The 20608-nt window shown below is 40.5% G+C and overlaps 2 protein-coding genes across 6 annotated transcripts in view; both read right to left on the reverse strand.

Moving 5' to 3' along the window:
• The window catches only part of LOC125456866 (importin subunit alpha-5), a 79461-nt gene extending 75957 nt beyond the window's left edge, over nucleotides 1-3504 (reverse strand). For 2 of the 3 annotated variants that reach the window (XM_059650283.1, XM_048540345.2), the window contains exon 1: nucleotides 3390-3475. The gene's annotated coding sequence lies outside the window, so the exon portion shown is untranslated. Of the gene's footprint in view, nucleotides 1-3389 lie in introns of all 3 variants that reach the window. The other variant, XM_048540344.2, reaches the window with a different exon arrangement.
• Nucleotides 3505-9370: 5866 nt separating this feature from the next.
• tmem39a (transmembrane protein 39A) overlaps nucleotides 9371-20608 on the reverse strand; it is a 72217-nt gene continuing 60979 nt past the window's right edge. For all 3 annotated transcript variants that reach the window (XM_048541393.1, XM_048541391.2, XM_048541392.2), the window contains 4 exons: nucleotides 18275-18602; nucleotides 13992-14179; nucleotides 12453-12573; nucleotides 9371-10135 (listed from right to left, as the gene is read on the reverse strand). In XM_048541393.1, coding sequence (XP_048397350.1) covers nucleotides 9902-10135; nucleotides 12453-12573; nucleotides 13992-14179; nucleotides 18275-18602 — 871 coding nt within the window. In that variant the 3' untranslated portion in view covers nucleotides 9371-9901. The remainder of the gene's footprint in view (nucleotides 10136-12452; nucleotides 12574-13991; nucleotides 14180-18274; nucleotides 18603-20608) is intronic.

Raw genomic sequence — 20608 nt, forward strand, 5'->3', positions numbered from 1 at the left:
AGCAATGACTTTATTGAAGGAGCTAAATGTAATTTCTCCAATTTTGTAGATAATACAAAGCTTGGTACGGGTATGGTTAGAGTGAGCAAGCTGTGAGGATGATGCAGGATTGCTTTAGTGTGATTTGAACAAGTTGAGCAAATGGGCAAATATATGGCAGATTAAATCTAAAGTGGATAAATGGAAGGTAATCCATTTTTGGTAGCAAAAGCAGGAAGGCAGATTACCTGAATGGTAACAGATTGGGAAATGGGAGGTGCAATGAGACCTAGATGTCCAGGTACACTAGTTGCTGAAAGTAAACATGCAGGTTGTGAAGGTAGCAAATTGCCCTAGCGAGTTGATAAGATTTGTAGCTCAGGTTGAGGTCCTGGATGTGAGTTTGCTCGCTGAGCTGGAAGGTTAGGTTTTCAGATGTTTCGTCACCATTCTAGGGTAACAGTGAGCCTCCGGTGAAGCGCTGGTGTTATGTCCTGCTTTCTATTTATCTGTTTAGGTTTCCTTGGGTTGGTGATGTCATTTCCTGTTCTTTTTCTCAGAAGATGGTAGATGGGCTCCAAATCAACGTGTTTGTTGATGGAGCTCTGGTTGGAATGCCATGCTCCTAAGAATTCTCGTGCGTGTCTCTGTTTGGCTTGTCCTAGGATGGACGTGTTGTCCTTCCTCATCTGTATGTATGTAAGGATACTAGTGATAGTGGATCATGTCTTTTTGTGGCTAGTTGATGTTCGTGTATCCTGGTGGCTAGCTTTCTGCCTGTTTGTCCAATGTAGACCACAAGCAAAACAAACGTCATCTACAAAATACCTTGCAAGAGCTGTGACAAACACTACATTGGACAAACAGGCAGAAAGCTAGCCACCAGGATACACGTCTTTTTGTGGTTAGTTGATGTTCGTGTATCCTGGTGGCTAGCTTTCTGCCTGTTTGTCCAATGTAGACCCAATGCAGACAACAAGCAAAACAAACGTAATTTACAAAATACCTTGCAAGAGCTGTGACAAACACTACATTGGACAAACAGGCAGAAAGCTAGCCACCAGGATACACAAACATCAACTAGCCACAAAAAGATATGATCCACTATGACTAATATCCTTACATACAGATGAGGAAGGACACCACTTTGATTGGGGCAACACGTCCATCCTAGGACAAGCCAAACAGAGACACGCACGAGAATTCCTAGAAGCATGGCATTCCAACCGGATCTCCATCAACAAACACACTGATTTGGAGCCCATCTACCATCCCCTGAGAAAAAGAACAGGAAATGACATCACCAACCCAAGGAAACCTAAACAGATAAATAGAAAGCAGGACATAACACCAGCGCTTCACCGGAGGCTCACTGATGATGTTACCTAGAATGGTGACAAAACATCTGAAAATGAACCTTCCAGCTCAGCGAGCAAACTCACATCCAGGTAAATTGCCCTTCGTAGCAAGAGGATTCAAGTATTGGAGCAGGGATGTCTTGCTGTAATTGTACAGGGCCGCACTGAGACCACACAGCATTATGTGCAGTTCTGGTCTCCTTATCAGAGGAAGGAGCTTCTGATCTTGCACTGCAACATGGGTTTACTGGACCAGTCCCTGGGACAGAAAGACCAACATGACGACAGACCGGATCTGTTAGGACTATATTCACCAGCATTTAGAACAAGATTTCAGAAGCTTACAAGATTCTAACAGGATTAGACAGCATAAATGCAAGGAGGATGCTTCCCAATGCCTGGGGAGTCTAGAACCAAGAGTTCAAAGATAGAGGTAGGTCATGTAGAACTGAAATGAGGAGAAATCTCTTCACCCAGAGACTGCTGAGCTTGTGCAATTCTGTCCAAGAAAGCAGGTGAGGTCAAAACATTGAATGTTTTCTGAAGGAATTAAATACAATCCTTAGGGCTACACAGGGACCAGAAGATAAAAGGAGAAAGCAGACTGAATTAGATGATCAGCCATGATCATACTGAATGATGGAACCGGTTCAAAAGGGCTGAATAGACAACTCCTTCTTCTATTTTCTGCGTTTATGTTCAATTGCCACGGGGTGCAGTGGAGGCCGGGACGTTAAATGCCTTCAAGGCAGAGATCAATAAATTCTTATCTCACAAGGAATCAAGGGCTACCAGGAGAGTGCAGGGAAATGGAGTTGAAATGCCCATCAGCCATGATTAAATGGCACAGTGGACTCAATGGGTCAAATAGTCTTACTTCCACTCCTGTGTTTTATGGTCTTAAATCAAATAATTATCCTCTCTTTTGCATATCACATAATTATCAGAGTTTTTGAGGAAGAAAAATTACCAATATTGATCTTGTCCTCTAATAAATTCACATTATTAATACTTTCTTGGGCACAGCATGTCAACAGCACCAGTCACTCCTCCAGGCAGTTTGTGTATCTTTAGAAATACAATAACTTAAAAATAAGCATGAAAATGATTAGTTACTACAAATCTACCAGGTAAAAGTACATCCTTACTAGAACAAGTAGTTTGTATTTTTATTAAAATTAGAACACTACTAGCTAATGGAAAACATAGTCTAATGTTCCTCCTGAAGCTTTCCTTTATAAAACATTTTGATTACAACAAAAGCTGTGCACCCACAATACAGAGCATTTGACTTACTGAGTTAAAGTTTGACACTGGATAAAAAAAAATTACATTCACTGAAATTCAGTTACTTATCCCTAACAAAGCAGGCAAACTGGAATCTTTTTGACCTCCAGGTTGCCATCCAAAATCCAACAGTAAATTAATTTAAAGTAGATTCAGGCACAGGAGCTATTTAACAAGCTACTTTAATCCTTTTAAATGGAATCTAATAATTATGTATTGTGATCAGTTTTTTTTGAAAAGGTATAGCACAACACACACCTGGATTATCATTCATCCAACATCTTCAGAATTGCAATATCAGGCCCAAATATGACAATCACAGGCGAACTTCAATACAATTCACAAACTGTACTTTAGACACTATATTACATAACAGAATTAGGGAACGTTATTGTCAGTGCTTTAAATTAAAACTCGGAACAGAAAGCATGTGGAAACGCATTTAAGTCCTATTTGCGGATTCAGAGAAACGAATGTCAAAAAACAAAAATCACTGAAACAAATCCGTCAAGATAAAAACCGAATGAAACCTCCGATAACAAAATATCCCGGAAGATTTGTTCAGAGCCACCCTTGCCTGCTATTTAATCAGTTTAAATTGATGACAACCCCGTGGCTCCCACCCACTTTAGGCCCACGCCGGAATTTTAACACCTCAAATCAGTCAGTAGAACAGCAGTGTTTTCTTTGACAAAGCTCAACTTCCACTGCTTACATCCAATTTCTCAACAATGTTTTAAGCAGTACAAAGCAACTTTAACTTACTAGCTAGCTCTTCTGTATTTACTGCACAGAGCCGCACTCTTTCACTTCCACCTCCTGGTGCTTTCAGAAGCCGACAGCCAACCGGCCGCGCAAGCGTAAATTCAAGACACTTCCCTATCGCGCACGCGCACTTTCGCAACAGCATGCACACGCGTCACCACCCCCCCAAGTGTTGATGACGCCCTCATCCTAGCTGCGCACGCGTACTGCGCATGCTCGCTCTGGTCTTGTTAGGTCACGGGCTCCCGTGAGGATGCAATCCACTTTCTCCACTGCGCACGCTCGATACTTCGGAACGTCCACAGAACCGATGTCTGCTTCAACGATAACAAAGTGTAGAGCTTCCCCCCATATCTGAAGAAGGGTCTCGGTCCGAAACGTCAGCCTTCCTGCTCCTCTGATGCTGCTTGGCCTGCTGTGTCCATCCAGCTCTAAACCTCGTTATCTCAGATTCCAGCATCTGCAGTTCCTATTATCTCTGGAACATCTGCTTCACGCGGGTTCCGGCAGCGTTGCGGTTAATGCCATTTGTTGCGAATGTCTCAAAAACGCAAGGAATGAATGGACTGGGGACTGAACACCCCCAAATGTTGGAGATATTGCGCTGCGGGGCTCGCTGCTTTTAGGGGACGGGGGTGAGGAGTCTGACAGAAGAGATGCCAGCTGAATCTGTCAAATGTTGCGACCCGTCTGTAATTGCCACTTCTTATCATGGTTTTCTGATGATTTCCAGCATTTTTATGTGCTTCTTTCAGATTTCCAAATTTAACAATTTCCCTTCTATTATGGGGCTGGAAGCGGTGGAATGGAACTTGCAAGTCTGGAATAGACATTTTCCACTCTTGAAGATAAAACGAAGAATTGCAGATGCTGGATATCAGAAACAAAAACAGGAACTGCTGGTGGAACACACCAATTCTGGAAACATTTGTGGGGAGAAAGCAGAGTTAATGCTTCGAGTCCGGTGACTCTTCATCAGAACTGATAGCAGCTAAGAAAATGTGGTATTTATTGCTGACGATCAGATTTGGGGGACGCAGGGCAGAGTTGAGCGGACAGGTGGAGATGGAGCCCAGAGAGAGAGATATGAGAGGGGTGAACAGTTAGGAGACTATTATTAGTGAGCCAGGACAGAATAGAAGCTGAGTAAGTGGTAATGAGAGGTCAGACAGCATCCAAAGAGCATGGAAGTCAAAGTTTTGGGCCAAAAGCCTTTGTCAGGACCAAAACATTGACTTCCCTGCTCTTTGGATGCTATCTGACCTGCTGTACTTTTCCAGCTGCACGTTTATTGACTCTAGCTTCCAGCATCTGCAGTCCTTACTGTCTGTAAGTGGTAATGAGAGCTGAGAGTAGGAGAGTAGCAGTGTTGAAATCAAACTAATTAATGTGATAATAGGTATGGGAATGAGTTTCCAGTGCTAGAAGCAACCACAACAAGGTTCTGCATGGTAGACTGGTTGGCAAGATTAGATCACATGGAATCCATAGGGAGCTAGCCAACCTGGATACAAAACTGGCTCCTAGGTGGGAGACAGTGGATGAAGATTGTTTTTTGCACTGGAGGCCAGTGACCAGTGGTGTGCCACAAGGATCAGTGCTGGGTCCACTGCTTTTCGTTGCTTATATAAATGATTTGGATGTGAATTTAAGAGGTATGGTTAGTAAGATCTCAGATGACACCAAAATTGGCAGTGTAGCAGACAGCAAAGAAGGTTACCTCAGAGCGCAGTGGCTCTTTGATCAGATTGTTAATGGGCCAAGGAGTGGCAAATGAGTTTAATTAAATAAACGTGAGGTATTGTATTTTCATATGGCAAACCAAGGCAAGAACTTATACTGTCCTGGGAAGTATGGTGCATAGTTTCCTGAAAGTGGAGTTCCAAGTACACAGCGTGGTGAAGGCAGCTTTACTCCATTGAGTACAGGAGTTGAAATGTCATGTTGCAGCTGTACAGGACATTGGTTAGACCACTTTTAGAATACTGTGTTCAATTCTGATCTCCCTACTATGGGAAAGATGTTGTTAAATTTGAAAGGGTTCAGAAAAGATTTACAAGGATGTTGCTGAAATTGGAGAGTTTGGGCAAAGGAAGAGGTTGAATTGGCTGGGGCTATTTTCCCTGGAGCATCAGCGGCTGAATGCTGACCTTATAGAGGTCTATAAAATTGAAGAGCATAGATAGGCTGAATAGACAAAGTCTTTTTCCCAGTGTAGGGGAGTCTAAAACTATGGAGCATGGGCTTAAGGTGAAAGGGGAAAGATTTAAAAAGGGTCCTGAGGGGCAACATTTTCATGCAGAGGGTGGTCTGTGTGTGGAACAAAATGCCAGAGGAAGTGGGGGAAGATTGGTACAATTTCAACATTTAAAAGACATCTGGATGGTTACATGAGTAGGACGGGTTTAAAGTAATATGGACCAAATGCTGGCAATGGGACTGGATCAGTTTAGGATAGCTGGTCGGCATGGATGAATTGGACCAAAGGGTTTGTTTCCCTGCCGTATAACATTATTACTCTATGTCAAGACAGAACTGTGCATGGGGGTGGATTTTTAAAAAATGGAAATATTGAATTAGGCTTTAAAGTTCTGGAAATTGATGTTGAGTCTGAGATGTTACAGGGTCCACAAGCAGAAAATGAGATGTTGTTCTTCAAGCTTGTGCTGAGGCTCCCTGGAACTCTGCAGCAGACCTACTACAGAAATATTGGTGTTGAAACATGGTGGTGGCAAGCAACTGGAAGCTGAGTGTCATTTTTATAAATAGAGTCTACGTGTTCTGCAAAACAGTCATGTGGTCTGTATTTCATGTCCCCAGTGTAGAGCAGACGACATTGTGAACAGTGAATATGGTAGACTAGATTTGAATGAAATGCGGGTAAATTGCTGTTTTAGCTGGAAGGTGTGTCGGGGTATCCGAAAGCAAGGAGGGAGGAGGTATAGGAGCAGGTGTTAGAGCTTCAGTAATTGCATGGGAAGGTGCCATAGGGGTTTCGGAAATGGAGGGAGGAGTGGACCAGGGGTGGGGTGGTAAGTGAGGACCTTGGGACACTATCGTTATGAGGGAAGAGCATGGATGACGGCAGAAGTGTGAGGGATGGGTTAAATAGGGGTAAGGACCCCCATCAACCACAGTAGCAGGAAATCCTCAATTGAGGAAAAAGGTGGACATTTGAAATCCCCTGCGGAAGGTAGCATCATCAGAACAGATTCGATGTAGGCAGATAAATTGAAAAAAGGGGATGGAGTCCTTATGGAAAGCAGGGTGTGAGGGTGTATAGTCAAGATAACTGTGGGAAACCAAGCGGAGGCTTGGGGACCGCTTTGCAGAACACCTCCGCTCAGTTCGCAACAAACAACTGCACCTCCCAGTCGCAAACCATTTCCACTCCCCCTCCCATTCTCTAGATGACATGTCCATCATGGGCCTCCTGCAGTGCCACAACGATGCCACCTGAAGGTTGCAGGAACAGCAACTCATATTCCGCCTGGGAACCCTGCAGCCCAATGGTATCAATGTGGACTTCACCAGCTTCAAAATCTCCCCTTCCCCTACTGCATCCCTAAACCAGCCCAGTTCGTCCCCTCCCCCCACTGCACCACACAACCAGCCCAGCTCTTCCCCCCCACCCACTACATCCCAAAACCAGTCCAACCTGTCTCTGCCTCCCTAACCGGTTCTTCCTCTCGCCCATCCCTTCCTCCCACCCCAAGCCGCACCCCCAGCTACCTACTAACCTCATCCCACCTCCTTGACCTGTCCGTCTTCCCTGGACTGACCTATCCCCTCCTTACCTCCCCACCTACACTCTCTCCACCTATCTTTACTCTCCATCTTCGGTCCACCTCCCCCTCTCTCCCTATTTATTCCAGTTCATTCTCCCCATCCCCCTCTCTGATGTTCGGTCTAGGCCCGAAACGTCAGCTTTTGTGCTCCTGAGATGCTGCTTGGCCTGCTATGTTCATCCAGCCTCACATTTTATTATCTTGGATTCTCCAGCATCTGCAGTTCCCATTATCTCTGATAACTGTGGGAGTCAGTGGGTTTCTAATGCATATCGATGGCTGGACTATCCCCAGAAATGTGGTCCTCAGCAAAGGACATAGTTTTATCCCCTTGCGCCTCACCGCAATGAATTTTATGCAGAGTGATAATGGGAACTGCAGATGCAGATGCTGGAGAATCCAAGATAATAAAATGTGAGGCTGGGTGAACACAGCAGGCCCAGCAGCATCTCAGGAGCACAAAAGCTGACGTTTCGGGCCTAGACCCGAAGATGCTGCTGGGCCTGCTGTGTTCATCCAGCCTCACGTTTTATAATTTTATGCAGACACGACATTGAACTCTTCCACTGCCAATTATATAAAAGGTAAGGGATACAGGACATTGGACCATTGGAAAATGAGGTTGGAAAAGTAATAATGGGGAACAAAGAAATGGCAGAGAAACTAATGACAGATAGCATACCAGAACTTGAAGAGAATCAGGGCAGAGGTGAGTGTAGTGACCATCAATAAGGAGATAATGTTGGGGAAACTGGATCAATCACCTAGATTGGATGGACTACACCCCAAAGTTCTGAAGGACATAGCTGAGGAGATTGTGGAAGCACTGGTGGTGATCTTTCAAGAATCGTTTGAGTCAGGGAAGGTACCAGAAGACTGGAAAATGGCTAATGTAACAAGAGAGGGAGGCAGAAGACAGGAAGCTTTAGGCTGGTTAGCCTGACCTCGGTCATTGTTAAGATTTTAGAGTCCATTATTAAAGTTGACATTGCAGAGTACTTGAAAGTGCGTGGTAAAAATGGCTAAGTCAGTACAGGTCTGTCAAGCCTGAATGAGTTTTTTTTTAAAATTATTCATTCATGGGATGAGGGCATTGCTAGTTAGGCCAAATTTATTTCCTAATTGCCCATAAGATTCAACCACATTGCTATACCTCTGGAATTGCATGTAGACCAGAACAGGTAAGCACGGCAGTTTCCTCCCCTAAAGGGCATTAGTGGCCAGATGGTGTTTTCCTGACAATTCACAGTGGATTCACAGTCATCATTAGACTCTTAATTCCAGATTTTTTTGTTGAATTCAAATTCCACTATGGATCAGTGGACAGAGAGATGATGTTTCCACCAATTGGAGAGACTAGGGCCCGAGGAGACAGTCTCAGAGTGAATGGCCAACCTTTTAGCATGAGACGAAGAGTATTTTCTTTAACTAGAGAGTGGTTGATCTATGGAATTCATTGCCGCAAAAGGCTGTGGAGGCAAAGTCATTAGTGTTTTTAAGGCAGAAGTAGGTTCTTGATTAGCAAGGGGATCAAGGGTCTCAGGGAGAAGGCAGGAGAATGAGGTTGAGAAAAGTATCAGCCATGATCAAACAGTAGAGCAGACTCAATGTGCCGAATGGTCTAAACAATAAAACAGAAGGGTCTAGGCCCGAAACGTCAGCTTTTGTGCTCCTAAGATGCTGCTTGGCCTGCAATGTTCATCCAGCTCCACACTTTGTTATCTTGGATTCTCCAGCATCTGCAGTTCCTATTGTCACTCGTGATCAGAGATAATCTACATGAGTTTGCAACTCCTTGAAAAATCCGACCTATTGTTTGGCATTAATTATCCCTCATCACACGGTTTAAAAGAAAATTGCACCTGAATACATCAAATGTACTGTGTCTTTGTGGGTGATCAGTGAGCAAATCCCTTACATAGATGTTCATTGTATATGAACAAGTATTCGGTCCTACAAACTTCCATATGGTTTGTTTTAAAGCCATGTCTGTAATAAACAGGGCATAGAGCATCTTTCTTTCTCTGGTCCAAGAATTATTCACAGTTAAGTCAGTCACCAAATTAAGAATTGGTGGTTTCTGATAAATTTAAATAATGCAAGCATGCTTATCCACCCTGACATTCATACAGAAAGTTCAGCAAAATAAATCCAAGGAATAAACAGATTTAAAAGCAAATTAGGAATGTTTTTTTTATTGAAGATTTCCTTTGAAGAGGTGAGATCATGTAAACAATATCATAATTGAAGAGTGGGCTTTATTCACAGACAACATCTCGTAAACCCCCATTTATTAAAACAAGTTCACACATTTGAACAATTGTCAGTAAGTACGACCACTTACTAGGAACACAGCAGTTCCATTCATCTAATTGTTTAGACATCAATTGCCTAAAAACCTCTTCATTCAAGGTGACAACAGAAAGCAAAGAAAACTAAACCTCTCATATCATCCTTTATTCCTCTGATCAATACTACACGTGTTGATTATTGCGATTATAAATGGCACTTGTCATATGGAGCAAAGCGCACACTTAGCTTGTGAAGTTGCTAAGTAGATGAAAAATACAACTTGCTTATGCTTATGCAAAGAACATTAGCTCTTCAAAATATCCAAGTATACAAAATATAAAATATCTTAAATATTTAAACACTGCATGAAAAATAGAAACCGTATCAAAATAATTTCTTTAAATCCTTTCCCCATTCCCTCTTTGCTTTAGACTAATGAGATTTTAGTCCAATGGTACCCAGAGGATAAGCGTATGCTTTGCCCAGCACAATCCGGTCCCTTAGAAGTTTAAATAAGACATAGTAATTACAAAACAGTATCAGAGCCAAGGAAAGTATATGGTTCCATTTTTCTGACCGAAGCAGAGAATACAATTGATACAGCACTACACTGCCTTCTATTAGGATGAGGAGATTCAGTATCCGTAATGGCTTATGGAACAAAAACTGTGAAAGAAAATGTGGAAAATAATTAATTCAACCAGCTGCATTACACTAATACAGGCATCAGAAGAACAAGATATAATGAAGAACTGGAAAAAAAAACCTAAGCTAACAAATGCTTCTGTAAATTTGTAAGTATACAATTCACAACCAGAATTTAATTTAAAAACTAATTTATGGGATGTGGAAGTTACTGGCAAGGCAAGTGTTTGTTGCCCAAACTTAACTGCTGTTAACTCATCTATTTGGTAGGTTTAGTAAAAAGCTCATATTTGATCACAATACTGTGGGTCTGGACAGACAAGGTCAGGTAATTATGAAAAGAGAGATTAGATAGACTGGGGTTATTTTTCTTGGAGTAGAGGAGACTGAGGAGGGACATGATTGAGGTGTATAAAATTAGAAGGTAGACAGGAAGGAACTTATTCCCTTTGTGGAGAGCTCAATGACTACAGCACATAGATTTAAGGCAACGAGTAGGAGGTTTAGAGATGATGATGAGAAAAACTTTTTCTATTTAGGGGTTGGAGGGAATTTGGAACTCTCTGTAAAGGGTGGAGAAGCAGAAACCCTCATTATATTTAAGTAGTAATTAGATGTACACTTGCGAAGCCAAAGCATACGAGGGTGTGAGCCAATTGCTGGAAAATGGTATTTGAATAGTTAGGTGATTCATTGTTGTGGTTGTTTTTGACTGGCACAGATTCAATGGACCGAAAGGAATTTTCGATGTAAAAGACCTCTAAGACTATGACTCTAGAACAGATTTCCTTTCCTAAAAGCACATTACTGAACCAGATATAACAGTCCTGCAGTTCTATTTTATTCCAGACTGAATTTAAATTCCCAAACTGCTATGCTGGGATGTGAACTAATCTCTGTGCATCATTAACTGAGACTTCTGGATTACCAGTTTATTAACATACCCCCGCATTGTCAGATAACACTTCTGGTGCTAATTTTAAGAAACACAATATAAACAGTTAGTCTCTTTTAGCACAATAAGACAGGGTTACCATTTATTACGCATATCTAATTGCCACAGTGGTGGCAGTGGTATACCTTCGTGAAACAACACTTTCCTGGTGGTGAAAATGGAACAATGATGAGGCACAAAGCTAGGTGCAAGGGAACACTCTCTACTTGTCTCAATAAGTATAGCTCCAACTAAAGATACAGGAACAACCAAGCAGCAAGTCATGCAATCCTCTTTGGCAGCACTTCCCAAACCTATGATATTTACGACTTCGATCAAGGGCAGCAAATGCACGGGAGCAACGATACCATGACACACAGCATCTTGAAAAGAAATCAGCGTCCCTTCTACCATCACAATTTCAAAGTCCTAACACACACTACGTAACAGCACTGTGAAACTTCCTTCATTACAATGACCGCAAGATCTTAAAAATTTGCATCACCACCATCTTCAAAATGTAAATAAATACTGGCTTTGTCTTTAACACCCATAATCAATGAACAATTTAGGAAAAAAAGTTGCTTTTTTATTATTCATCTCAGCAGTGAAGTAATTGATTTATGCCACAAAACAGTATTTAACAAGGTATTCTAATAAGATCTAATATCAAGCTTCATTAATAAAAGTGGTTACAGTGATTGAGATTAAGGAAACAAAGATCTACCTGAGTTGGTAGTAGAATGTTACATTGTAATAGAAGATAGGTCTTTCACCCCATGAATCCCTGGAGCGTCGGAGGCTGAGTGGTGACCTTATAGATGTTTATAAAATGATAAGGGGCATAGATAGAGCAAACAGCCAAGGTCTTTTCCCCAGAGTAGAGGAGTCCAAAACTAGATGGCAAAATTTTAAGGTGAGAGGAGAAAAATTTAAAAGGGGCAACCTTTTCACACAGAGGGTAGAATATGTATGGAATGCACTGTAAGAGTAAGTGGTGGAGGCTGGTACAATTAAAACATTTAAAAAGGCATCTGGATGGATATATGAAAAGGAAGGGATTACAGCAATATGGACCAAATGCTGGCAACTGGGATGGGACTAGATTTATTTAGGATATCTGGTCAGCATGCACTTGTTGGACCAAAGGGTCTCTTTCCATACTGTACAGCTCTATGACTCCATGAATAGCTGAACAAAGGGGAAAAACAAGGATGGCAGAGCAAAGGGAATTAAGATCTCCAATGACCTGATTTCAATGGTACTTAAAATCACAAATTAATGTACTGACTAGGTTCTGTGAACATTTGTTCTCATTGCAGTGTTAGGCGTTTTAAGAATTAAAATGTTTTGTTCCTCAACAGTAAAAAAGGGAGTGATTTCAAAGTAGCAAGAACTACTTACATAAAATCTGGCATGTGAAACATCAGAAGGCACTGCTACATTATAAGGTCCTACAGCTTTATAAAGGCAACGATTGTGTCGTACCAGCACACCTTGTGGCCAAATTGTGGTTTCAGACCATCTGAGAGGAAAATTAAAAACATTTAACATAACAGTATAACAATGCCCCGGGAGTTTCCACTGGGGAGCAATCAATGATCTGGGTACAAATTGTATTGGGTTTGGCAAATGCTTTTTCTTTCTAATTTTTGTACACTTAGGGGCACATTGGTAATTGCAAAACCTAAGAACCAGCACAATTGAGCAGAATTCTGAGCTTTTAAAGACATGTCTTAAAAAAAGGTATTCCTTTACATTCTTCAAAGATCATAATTTGCTGCAGTTTAATTAATACAGCTGAGAACTGGTTCATCACAAAAATAATTTTTAATCAATTTCTAGTAATTCAATTTTAAATAAACTATAGAGTTGTTTATTAATTACGAGTGTATATATAGCTGTTTGGTATTGTTAAACCAGGCCAAAAGCTTTGAAAATGAGTGATCTTGTATCTGAAAAAACTGACAACATTAAAAGCCTCCCTGACAAGCTCCATACAAGTACAAATAGAAACTCATCAGGTATTTGATTAGATCTGGTAAGTGACCAGTTGCCTCAGGAGGGCAAAATTCTACTGTAAAATATTGTGAAAATTTTATCTGCACTGAACAAAATTGCATTTGAAATTACACTATATTTTGTATCGGTCTGGCCAATTTCAGATGAATTGTACCGAAAGAACAATGTATCCTAGCCTTCCACGTTCCAAAATTTGTTTTCCATCTACAATATCCCATCCACTTATTTCCTGGTTCTAATTTTAAAAAATCACTAATTTATACCACCTTTTAGGAAAAAGTTAACTTTCTTTCTTCACAGATGTTATCAAACCTGAGTGTTTCCTGAATTTTCAGGTTGTTTCTCAGATTTCCAGCTAATTATTCTCAAGGTCCTTTAGATAAATAGAAATTAGGAATGTTATTTAGCTGATAAAACTTGTTAATTTAAGATTAAAAAGTAACCTTACTTTCTGTTGCCTGCCGGATATAAAATAAAGTTAAATTCCACTCTGCAATTATCCTTTACGCTATGGAGAATCAGTTAGTAAGTTAGTCATGGTTAGTTATGTAATCAAAAGATTTTTATGACGTAACATAAAGACACAGAAGGAAGTATGAAGCTTTCAGTCCAAAAGTGAAGTACACTGGATGCTGCCATACATTTTACATTTTAACATAAAGGCTCACATAAGCAGGCAAGTTGATATATCCACTATGTATCTGTTTCTTAAACATTTTAATATGTTTACGTAATTGTCAAATTCATTTGAAAAGGCTTGGCTCACCAAGTTTATTTTAAAGTAGTCACTGACATTGGCTTTACTATTTAGATTACAGATACTAGACTATAATTGAAGTATTTTCTGACCAATTCATGTTTTCAATTAGTAAATGATACTTTTGATGGTTATCTAAGTGGAACTGAATAAAAATAACTTACATGTGCTGTGGCGTGTTACTGTAAGAACCATGTTCCATTTTCTGCCATTTCCCCAGATGAGCAGCTGATTTATGGAGTAGATCACAATATCTGGGTGGCAACAGCTGGCTCATCAGCATTACAAAGGCATTAACCCAAACCATTATGAGATGCTCACAAGACCATCGCATGTCATAGTACTGTGTACTCTGCAGGGGAGAGGTTTTAACATTAGTAATTCAAAAATAACTCTGAACAGCAAGAAAGGAAATAAAAGCATGAGGAGGCCTTTGGACCCCTTGAGATTGCTCCATGATTCAACTTGACTGCAACTGATTTTCTATCTCAATACATTTTCCTGCACTATTTCCATACCCCTTTTATAAAATTTAGCAATCACCAATTCCTATTTTGAATATAATCCGCAGCGGATGTACGCAACCCTCTGGGTTACAGAATTCCAAAGAATTCGGTGAAGAAATTCCTACGCCCCTCAATCCTAAATGATCTAAACCTTATTTGAAGGCTGTGCTCCCTGGTTCCCTGATGACACGAAGATAGGTGGACAGGCAAGTAGTACTGAGGAGGTGGGGAAGCTGCAGAAAGATTTAGACAGTTTAGGAGAGTGGTACAGGAAATGGCTGATGAAATTCAACATGAGCAAATGCGAGGTTTTGCACTTTCGAAAAAAGAACACAGGCATGGACTATTTTCTAAATGGTGAGAAACTTCATAAAGCAGAAGTACAAAGGGATCTGGGAGTGTTGGTCCAGGATTCTCTAAAAGTTAACTTGCAGGTAGAATCTGTGATTAAGAAAGCGAATGTAATGTTGCCGTTTATTTCAAGAGGGTTGGAATATAAAAGCAGCGAGGTGCTTCTGAGGCTTTATAAAGCTCTAGTTAGGCCCCATTTAGAATACTGTGTCCAATTTTGGGCCCCACACCTCAGGAAGGACATACTAGCCCTGGAGCGTGTCCAGCAGAGATTCACATGGATGATCCCTGGAATGGTAGGTTTAACGTATGATGAATGGCGAAGGATCAAGGGATTGTACTCATTACAGTCTAGAAGCTTGAGGGGAGATCTAACAGAAACTTACAAGACAATGTATGGCTTAGAAAGGGTGGACGCTGGGAAGTTGTTTCTGTTAGGCAGGAAGACTAGGACCTGTGGGCACAGCCTTAGAATTAGAGGGGGTAAATTTAAAACTGAAATGAGACGACATTTCTTCAGCCAGAGAGTGGTGGGCTTGTGGAATTCATTGCCACAGAGTGCAGTGGACGCAGGGACGTTAGGTGCCTTCAAGGCAGAGATCGACAAATTCTTGATCTCATAAGGAATCAAGGGCTACGGGGAGAGTGCAGGGGAGTGGAGTTGAAATGCCCATCTACCATGATTTAAATGGCGGAGTGGACTCGATGGGCCAAATGGCCTTACTTCCACTCCTATGTCTTACGGTCTAAACTCCCCCAGCAAGGGGAAACATTCTCCTGTAACTACACTATCAAGCCCTTTAAGAATTTTCTGTTTCACTGAGATCACATCTCATCCTAAATACGAAGGACTTGCCCGATTCTTTCGTAATACAATCCCTTCATTCCAGGAATCTGTCTGGTGGAATTCGGTTGTACTCTCTCTTTGGCACATATACCATTCAACATGAGGAAATCAAAACTATACACAATATTCAAGATATTCCAGGTGCAGCCTCTGCTACTACTGTACAGACACTGTATTCCCATACTCAAATCCTCTTGTAATAAAGGCTAATGTAGAACTTATCTTCCTAATTGGCTAACATGCAGATGCAGCAAACAGTGAGCTTAAATAGTTCAAGTTAAAACATTAAGAACAAGAAATAGAAACAAGTGTAGGCTATTTGGTCCTCCAAGTCTGCCTTGTCATTCAAAAATATTACTAACTTTCCACTACAACTCTTATCTCTATATCCTCAATTCCCTTTGTTCTGTTGATAGAAACTATCTGATTTGAATGTACAACAAAAGCATTCTCTAGCTCAGAGGGCTATGATTCACAAGTCTGAAGGAATTCTCTCTCAAACTTTATGACTGACCCCTTATTCTGAAACTATGACCAACTCTTTAGTTTTGGATTCCCTCGTCACTGGAGTCATCAATCTACTTACACTGCCAATTGAATTTTGTGTGTTCCAATAAGGTCATTCCTCTGGTCTACTTAATCTCACCTCAAGTACAAAACCCACACCAAGGAATCAGAGAATGTTTGTTGCACTCTCAGTTAAGCATAACTTTCCTTAGGTAAGAGGCCAAAATACACCCTAGTCAACTAACTCTTTTCATTCTCTAGCAAACCCAACGCAAGAATGTGCAATGCAATGAAAATCTGTAGCCTGCAAATCAGTTTTTTCTTTGTGAGAATCAGATTAACAGCTTGGGGAAAGTGATATAGGGAGAAAATAGAAATTTAAAAAGACAAAACCATCCCACTAGTATTCTCTTGAATCAGCACACTAATTTAAGAAAGTGCACACTATATATTGAACCATGTAGCTGAATACCATAAAATGTAGGCATATTTGTTGCTCCCTTGTCATACAGGACTTTTCACAAAACATTTTATAGGCATCTATATCAAAAACTTTCAATTAATCTGCAGGCTTCTTACTTTCTGGAGCCTGAAGTGGTGTGGGTGTCCAAGTTATTGTGCTCTTTAAGCAAGTTATTGTTTTGTAGTGATATTTCTAGATCTTTTGTCACTATTACAATAGCATGCACAGGACAGCCTACACAAATTATTCTCAAGATTTCTTGGTCCTTATTTTTGTTTGTTTTATAAAAAAAGTGAGAACTCATTATATAATAAGATTTGATAATTTAGTCTAAAATTGGAATCACCAGGGTAACAGCATGAATGCAGAATACCCGACCAGTAAACTTAATATTTATGTTTAGCTGCAATCCAAATGTCTTGTCAGACAGGATTATAAAAATTTTGCTTTTGTTCAGGCCACATTTGCAGCAGTTGCTTGCCATCTACAGAGTATTTTCTGTACTCTAACTACAGTAACTCAACAATTGCACTGTTCTATAAGATGCTTCACCCAGACAGCAAGATAGGTTTTTGTACAGAATTGGCAAAGCACCCACCCTGAAGCAGGAATACATGGGTTTATGTCCCATTCCGTAATCCAGGCCTACATCTTAATATTGTCAGAAAGAATGCTATACCAGAGATACATGATGATAAGCAAAACTGAGGCCCCATCTGCCCCCTTAGGTGGACATAAAAGATCCTATGATACGATTTTGACAGACTGCGGGGGAATTCTCCATAATCTTGATAATATTCATCCCTCAACCAAAAAAGTGTGGTCATTTTCACATTGCTGTAGCAGAACCTTTTCCGTTTGCACACTGACTGCCAAGTTTCCATATAACATGATTAAACAGCCATTGGGGTACTTTTGATGTGAAGAATTTTGGAGAATGCTGAGGCACCGAAAAACACTAAAGAAATAAATAAAGGTATTTATCATCCTCTTGCTTTCTTGGGAAGTGGCCAATGATAATTATTTCCTGGGAGTTACAATCAGGCATTTAAAGATAGCAATTTAGCAATCTGCAATTCTGACTTGGGTTAGGGTTGGCTAGCATAAAAATTGAATTTTGTGACAGGATTTTAACAGCTGATTTAAAAACATTAAACAAAGTCCCATGCTTAAACATTACAATGGTCTATATGCAGATGGGAAGGTAAATTACAAGCTACAGAAATAAAGTTTGGATTTCCATTAGAAAAAGATCCACGTTTATGCATTTTCCCTAGCAGGGTTCATTAAAATTTTGAAGAGTAAATAGACAGAGTTAACTTTCAGTAGCCTGGCAATGAAATTGGGCCAGGAGCTCTATCTGACATAGTTGAAACTTGGCACATTATAGGACAATGCTATGAACAGGTGCACTTGGTTAAATCCAGCATCCCTTAACTAATTGATTCACAGTAGATGATATGAAACATCTGGTCTTCTCACTTCAGCAGGTACAGTAACAAAAAGTAATTGGTTGGTAGTACAGAAGTCAAAGCTTTCTTCTTGTGCTCATTAATAACTAAAAGTCAACTGTTTTTGTTTCACATCCATGTTAATGATAGCCCAACCAATCAGCAACCTCTTCTCATACTGTATAAATTGGTGTCCCTTTTTCTTTCCAAGTCGGTTTTGTGAGCTAGTTCTGATCAGGCTAAGATTTAAAAAAAAACTTCAATTTCTTGTCTGAACATGTGTTCAGGGAGAAAAAAAAAATAAACACCCAGACAAACTCACCTTTACAAAACAAAGAGGCAAAAATGCTACATAGTAGGCACTGAACAGGGAATTGAAGAGAACCTCTTTCATCCTTTTATTAAAATCTGCTTTCAGACATTCAACCTCATTTCGTATAAGGTCTGGGGAGAGAGGGCAAGTGTGGGGAGGGATGGATGTTGGGTTATTGAACTGTTCTCTGAATGATTCTCGGAGCAGTGTGAAGAAGTCCTTTGGCCTGACCATGACTGATTCCAACTGGTCATTTAACAGGAAACCACATTCAGCTGGTAAAGGTTGAGTCCTGTTTTCCTGGTGAAAACAACACAGTGGCACATAAACACCAAATCTGAAAAGGAAGCGAAGAAGCCAGTATCAGTAACTAAAATTGCAAATATAATGGCAATCCCGTTAAAAATAGATATTGGTAAACTTGGAGAAAATAAACAGATTGAACAAATTCAATTAGCCCACTGTACAGTAATTACTGTGCATGATTCAGAGCCTGTTCCATGGGCACTGCAATACCAAACACATTTCAAAGTATAAACTACATACTTAAACAACTTTGGCCCAGATTACTCTGTCATTTTGTAGTTGTCTGCGTTTACTCAACCGATAGATACTACCGAATGGCTGTTGCTTTGTATTGATGTCCACAACAGGTTTGAAACAAGTTAAAAACCACCTCTGTGCTGAACCTAAAATATTAGGTCACTGTTCTTGTAAAGTACAGTCCAAGAAATAAGAAAGTTTATAAATTTCAAATCAGGAAGAAAGCACCTTTTGGTACTGCCTCCCATAGATCATCTTTCCCTTCAAAAAACTCTGTTCGATATGCTATATTTAATTTCACTATTGACGCTTTTACAGGGTGTGAGCATTGCTGGCAAAGTCAGCATTTTCTCCTTCTCCCTAATACCCATGAGAAGCTGTTGAACCGTCTTCTTGAACTACTTTAGTCCATCTGATGCAGGTGTATCAGCGTTGGGAGGAAAAGGAGTTCCAGGATTTCTTTTTCCTTTATTCATTCAGAGGATGAGGGCGTCACTGACTAGGCAGCATTTATTGCCCATCCCTTCTGGAGTCACATATAGGTCAGACCAGGTAAGGATGGCAGCTTCTTTCCTTAAAAGGCCATTAGTGAACCAGATGAATTTTTCCAACAATCGACAATGGATTCACAGTCATCATTAGATTCTTAATTCCAGATATTTTATGGCATTCAAATTCCACCATCTGCCATGGCAGAATTCAAACCTGGGTCCCCAGCATATTATCTGGGTCTCTGGATTAACAGTCCAGCAACAATACCACTAGGCCATTGCCTCACGGAATTCATATAAAGAACAGCAATTTTTTTAAAATCCATTTACAGAATATGGGAATCACTGGCTAGGTTGGCAGTTGCTTATTTCGGTTTTGGCATACAGGCAGACCTTGGCTACTTAATCTTTGTTTTCGTTCTGTGTCGCAAGCAAAACACAAATTCACCAGCTTTCTAAACATGAAGTTTGTATTACTGTCAAGTTCTGCGCAAGGCAACTGATCTGAACAATTTCACAGCAAGTTACAGCTCCAATTTGATTTTAGTCATAGGATCATACCATGTAGAGCAGGACAGGTTATTCAGCCCATCACACTTTTGTCAGCTCTTCAGTCATCCATTCAATTCTTCCTGTTCTGTTGTATTTTCCCCACATGCCTACAAAACTTCCCTTTTTAACTGCACATCCAAACAATATTTGAGACAGACCACTGAATCTGCTTCCAATACCCTTTAAGTGTGTACCAAGATCCTAACTAAGTAAAAAGTCTCATTGCAACAAGCCCCTAACAGATTCTATTATTATTAATTCATTTTACCACCTTGTGAGATGATGACTTTCACCATGGTGCTCACCTCCTAAATTTTGCCAATTATTGTCTTGTTCTTGATCAGTCAGTGTGAAAACACTTTCTCCCTACTTTGTCTAACTGTTGATAATCTCATGTACTGAGTTCCTTACATCCTTATTGAAGGGTATTAATCTTCTGGAACAATATTTCAAGTGGGGCCTTGCCAGGAGTTTATATACATTTCACAAAAACCTTGCTACTGAACTAGAACATAGAACACAGAATGTAGAACAGTACAGCATAGTACAAGCCCTTCGGCTCACAATGTTGTGCCCATCTATTATCCTACTCTAAGATCAAACTACTCTACATACCCTACATTTTACTTTCATCCATATGCCAACCCAAGGGTCACTTAAATGTCCCTAATGGATCTTACTCCACCACTTCTGCCGACAGTGCATTCCACGCACCCACCACTCTGTATAAAGAATCTACCTTGGCCATCTCCTCTAT

Source organism: Stegostoma tigrinum, chromosome 12, assembly GCF_030684315.1.
Source record: "Stegostoma tigrinum isolate sSteTig4 chromosome 12, sSteTig4.hap1, whole genome shotgun sequence".
Lineage (NCBI taxonomy): Eukaryota > Metazoa > Chordata > Chondrichthyes > Orectolobiformes > Stegostomatidae > Stegostoma > Stegostoma tigrinum.